The following is a 5,639-nucleotide window of genomic DNA, read 5'->3' on the forward strand; positions in this document are numbered from 1 at the left end:
CTCTGTGTGCGCGGGTGCGCGTATGCGCGTGTGCGCGTGTGTGTATGCGCGTGTGTGTGTGTGTGTGTGTGTGTGCGTGCGTGTGTGTGTGTGTGTGTGCATGTGTGCGTGTGTGTGTGTGTGTGTGTATGTGCGTGTGTGTGTGTGTGTGCGTGTGTGTGTGTGTGTATGTGCGTGTGTGTGTGTATGCGCGTGTGTGTGTATATGCGCGCGTGTGTGTGTGTGCGTGTGTGTGTGTGTGCATGTGTGCGTGTGTGTGTCCGTTTCTTCAGCAGATGTCGCTGTTGTGACAGTTTTCCTCATTCTTCAGGCTGATATGTAAATAAAGCGGAAGTAGGGGGCGGAGTTTGGGCTCGGGGCGTTTAAAGCGCTTCCGGTGGCTCCTTCTCTCTCCGAAGCCTTCAGTGGCGGAGATTCAGCAGCTCGGGAGAAAGGAATAATAATAAGAAGCATAATGATGATGATGATATCGATACCGAAGTTATCTTCCCGAACCGAGCCGAGAGCGCGTGGCCGGGAGGAAAGGAGCGCGTAACCGCGGCGCGCGGAGCCGTGCCTGTGTGTGCGCGCCCCCGCCCCGCTTCCCTCTCTGATTAAGGCTTTATTCCAGCAGCAGCAGCAGCAGCAGTGTTAATGACCCTCTCACTCCTCTGGACTTGTCTAGTGTGTGTGTGTGTAGAGTGAGTGTTTGAGTGTGTGAGTGATTGAGTGAGTGTGTGTAGAGTGTATGTGTGTGTGTGTGTGTGTGTGTGTGTGTGTGTGTGTGTGTGTGTGTGTGTGTGAGAGAGAGTGAGTGAGTGTGTGGATTTAATCTGGGAGTGAATATGAGTGAGGAGACGAGCAATGTTCCGAGAGAGCTGCTGGGTGAGGACAACTTCTCTTACACACACACACACACACACACACACATACATTTATTACATTAGATATTGTGTGTGTGTGTGTGTGTGTGTGTGTGTGTGTGTGTGTATAAACTGCTTATTGTACAGGATAATATTTAGAGGATAAATAAAAGTGATAATTTCATGATAATAATGATCATAATGTGAATATGGTCTCTTACTAATATAGAAACTGCTTAGTGGTTTTATTATGTGGTGGTGGTGGTGGTGGTGTTGTTGCTGCTGCTGTTGTTGTTGTTGTTGTTGTTGTTGTTTATCAGCAGCTTCTCATCTTATTTCTGATCATTTTTTCTTCTGCTTCTTTGCACCTACCTTCAGCATACATCCTCCTCCTCACTCCATCCTCTACCTTCTCCTCCTCCTCACTCCATCCTCTACCTTCTCCTCCTCCTCCTCCTCACTCCATCCTCTACCTTCTCCTCCTCCTCCTCACTCCATCCTCTACCTTCTCCTCCTCCTCCTCACTCCATCCTCTACCTTCTTCTCCTCCTCCTCACTCCATCCTCTACCTTCTCCTTCTCCTCCTCCTCACTCCATCCTCTACCTTCTCCTCCTCCTCCTCCTCCTTGGACAGCTTTTCCCTCCTCCTCCTCATTATCTTGTACTTCTGGGGTTTTTCGGTATCTTTAACGATTCTCTTTTTCTTTCTGATAAATACTGACTATAAATGTGAAGTGTGTTCTGAAGCAGTTGAGGATGTTTTCAGGAGAGGTGTGTGTGCGCGCATGTGTGTGTGTGTATGTGTGTGTGGAGGAAGAGAAAGTGGATGAATTGTTTCAGTGGATAAACATGAGCTGATGAGGACAGAGCATCATTGTTCTCCCTTTATACAGAGAGTGTTGTGTGTGTGTGTGTGTGTGTGTGTGTGTGTGTGTGTGTGTGTGCGTGATTTTGTTGACTGACCAACATCCTTGGGTCAAAGTGGGTGGAGATTAAGTGAACTACTCTCAGCCAATCAGAAAGATGATCACGTTTGTGTCTGGCAAAAGAAGTGGAGAAAAGGCTAGCAGTTATGTCATGTGATTAATATTCAAATTTAGTTCAATTTAAGCCCCGCCCCTTTTTATTCCAGTGTACCTGTGGCATGTTGATCTGTGTCATTATAATGTGTTGTGAGACTAGCTAATATGTTTAGCTCAGACTATCTGTCCGCACACACACACACACACACACACACACACGCGTGCGTGAACACACACGCTCGAGGCTGCAGCTTCTTTAAACCAATTCTGCGTTAATGAGGTTCTGAAATCAGCTCTGCACCGTGACCGCAGACGTGACCCAGTTCTCGCGTCTCGGTGAAGGTGTGGAGAATCGATCTGAGCAGCAGAATGTAGAGGGAATGTGATGGATGGATGGATGGATGGATGGAGAACACCTGTTCTTCTTCTGAGACCATCTCAATCATACTGAAACCAAAGACGAGAACCTTTCCCTCATCTGTCATCATTTCCCCCATCGTCTTGATCCATTATCACTCTCATCCTGATTCTTCCTCGTTTCCTGTCCTCGTCGTCTTCCTCATCCCTTCCCGCGTCCATCCTCCTGTGTTTAGAAGTCTGTTTGGGATGTTATGTAACGCTGTAACCGAGTAGCGCCGTGAGGAAATGAGAGTTGCTCGTAGCGGTTAGCGTAAACGATGTGGACGATGATGTGATGCTTGGACTGCACGTGAAGCAGATCCCCAACTCCCAAAACTCGTCCGTCTGCAGATCTTGTGTCTGTAATCAAACCTGTGCGTGATGTCGAGGTCTTTATCTTCCTTTCCGTGTTCCAGAGAGCGTTCGGGATGCAGTGGGGAGGAAAATCAAGCTGGGCCTTAAGAAGAAAGTCAAACTGGAGGTCAAAGGAGATAAAGTAGAGAACAGAGTCCTGGTGAGTATCAGCTCCACGACACACACACACACACACACACACACACACACACACGGATCTCAATTCTAAACCCCTTCTCAGGATCGATTTTTGCTTTACACCTTTGTCTCTGAGTGAGATGGAGAACGCTCAGGCTAAACGCTTTAGCGCTAGCACGTTCAACTCGTCTCTGAGGAGGAATCTGGACGTGGGTCACCTGACCCTGAGCGTGAAGCCTGCAGGCAGTGCTCAGTGCTCAGTGTTGAGTGTTCGGTGGGTTCTGGCGGTGATGTCGGAGGAGAGAGGAGGAACCTCGAGGCTCTTTTTGCTATTAATAGAGCTGGAGCTCAGCCGAGTCCACGCTGTAGTGCAGCTCTCCTCCAGCCGCAACCCCAGACTCCCGATCGCACGTCTCTCAGCGCGGGCTGGAGCAAACGTCTCTAAATCATAAGTCAGTATTTTCAAATCGTACAGTAATACAATAAGAAGAAATGTAGACAGAGGTGAGATAATGAGTCAGAATTTTGGTTTGAGGCAGTACACTAGAATTTAGAGATAATAAGTCAGGATTGAGGTCGCAGTTTATATAGTAACAGTAAGTCAATTTCCTTCATTTTTTGAGATGATGAGTCAGAATTGAGAAGTCATAGTTGAGAGAGTAATAATACGTCAGAATGTTGAGGCAGTACATTAGAATTTAGAGATGAGTCAGAATTGTGATGTCACAACTTGTATAGTAATAGTAAGTCAATTTCTTTTACTTTTTTGAGAAGTCAGAAGTGAGAAGAGAGTCAGAAGTTATATAGTCATGGTCAGAATTCGTTTCATTTGTTTAGATAACGAGTCAGAATTGAGATAATATTTAGTCGGACATTTGAGGCAGTACGTTAGAATTTTGAGCGTTCAGAATTTTTATATACGTTCTCAAATGTCTGAGTCTTATGTTCGGATTTTCAGAGATCAGAATTGACATGAGTCGGCGTTACACTGCGTCAGAATTTCGAGATGGATCTCAGTTAATAGTCGAAATCGAGATTTTGAGTTAATGAGTCAGCATTTTAAGCAAAAATCGGATCGTCTAAAGAGCCATGAGGTCTTGAGATCTGGTTTGAGAAGCGCTCGAGTCAGCGTTTGGATTTGAACCTCTGTTCCCGGAACCAAAAGTTAAACCACAAAACAAACGCTCTCGGTAAAAGATCTGTCGTAGGGTGATCGGATTCGGAATCGGAGGTCCCAGAGAAATCGGATTTCATCAATTGGAGAACGCGTATGAGGAAAACCTTCAGGAAAAAAAAAGAAAGGCTTTCACATGAGCGTCAGTGTTTATCGAGGAGGAGATCACACCGAGACTCCAGGAGGAAAAGTAAAGCATGGACGTGTGTAGCTAGTGCAGTTAGCTCGCTCTGCTAATCCGATCTGAGCACGGAGCCGAGCGGGTATCACGGAAACCGCTCTGATGTTCACGCATGAACTCGTTGTTTAAGTTGTGTTTAGATTTCGAAGGTGTCGTATAAGGCGCGCTAGTGTGACTGGAGACGTAAATAAATAAATAAATGAATAAGGTGACGTGTATAAGGAGGCCAGACGTGTCCTGACGAATCCAGGAGACATGAACAGACCGGACTCGCTCATCAACTTGGGGTCCATCTCAAACCTTTGCAAAGGTCAACTTGAGAAGCCGGACCCTGAAAGACGTTTAGAGCACGTCGGCTTTTACACATCTGTCTGCATCTGGAGGGTTTCTAACGTCTTGTAGCAGCAAGCTTGCCGTTTCTCTGCTCTGGATTATTAATGAGATTCAGGATTATTACGGAAAAGCAGACGTACTGGAATTCCTCGTATTCCTGCATTTCTGAGAAATGGTGTGTGTGTCAGAGAGAGAGAGAGAGAGAGAGAGAGAGAGAGAGAGAACAATGCCGGAATGTCCCTGGAGTTTTCCCAGAATTCCACGGTGGCTGTTGAGCCATGAAAATAAAACGCTGACTCTCGCACTTCCTCCTTCAAATTTCTGAGCAAATAAACGCTCGGCTCTCGGTCTGGAGGTGTGTAATTATGCACAAGGAAAAGACACGTGACTCGTTACTGAGGATGCGCGCCCTGAGCAGGGAGTCAAACCTCCAGTCTGGGTTTAATCGAGCCGCGATGTTATCTGGGTCCGACGTGCTGGATTTTACACCGTGTAAAATAATAATAATAATAATAATAATAATCCTCCGTCTAGAGATTATCTCCAGCCTCAGAGAGACCGGAGCGTTCAGAAGTGCGGTGAAACCTGGAGCAGTCTTCTGTCCACGCGAGCTCATCGCTTCCTTCACTCGGTCCAGCAGCTTCCTGCTCAACAGGAACGTCATGAACTATCAGCAAAATACAGCATCTTCTCCACAGTTCTGGAGTGTGTTCATTTGACCAGGGATATTCCCAGGACGTGTACTAGATCCGGTTCTGACTACTTGCTGTTTTTTTTTACGTTAAAGAGTTTTTTCTTCTGGCTGTTGATGATGTGCCGATAGAAGAAGACACGTAGCGCTTGAAAGGAGTAGAAACACCAGGCTGAAGAAATAATTCGTTTTTATTGATGATGATAAATACACCATATATTTGTCTATACTCAGGGTCTCCTAGCTGTAGATGTAGTCGCGCTTTCCGTCGTGTCACTCGTTCCTCCGGCTTCAGTAAGAGCTCCGTCCTGGACACGCTGGTGTCCTGTAAATGAGAAACGCAGCCCGGTGCATGCTTCAGCATGGGAAGCGTTTGCACGGGGTCTGATTGTTCGTTTTTGTTGTTTCTTTGGGTTTTATGTGCGTACGGGACTCCGAGGAGACTGAAATTACAGCTCTGGAAGGATATAAAACTTCATAAACTGTGAGTAAATTCGGATGCGTG

General features: G+C 46.4%; 1 protein-coding gene across 2 annotated transcripts in view; it reads left to right on the top strand.

Annotated features, from left to right (window-relative positions):
* Window positions 1-230: 230 nt before the first annotated feature.
* The window catches only part of LOC128619798 (F-actin-uncapping protein LRRC16A-like), a 53,855-nt gene continuing 48,446 nt past the window's right edge, over window positions 231-5,639 (top strand). The window contains exons 1-2 of one of the 2 annotated variants that reach the window (XM_053644357.1): window positions 231-864; window positions 2,680-2,777. In XM_053644357.1, the coding sequence (XP_053500332.1) occupies window positions 825-864; window positions 2,680-2,777 (138 nt within the window). In that variant the 5' untranslated portion in view covers window positions 231-824. The remainder of the gene's footprint in view (window positions 865-2,679; window positions 2,778-5,639) is intronic. The other variant, XM_053644278.1, reaches the window with a different exon arrangement.

Source organism: Ictalurus furcatus, chromosome 1 (assembly GCF_023375685.1).
Source record: "Ictalurus furcatus strain D&B chromosome 1, Billie_1.0, whole genome shotgun sequence".
NCBI lineage: Eukaryota > Metazoa > Chordata > Actinopteri > Siluriformes > Ictaluridae > Ictalurus > Ictalurus furcatus.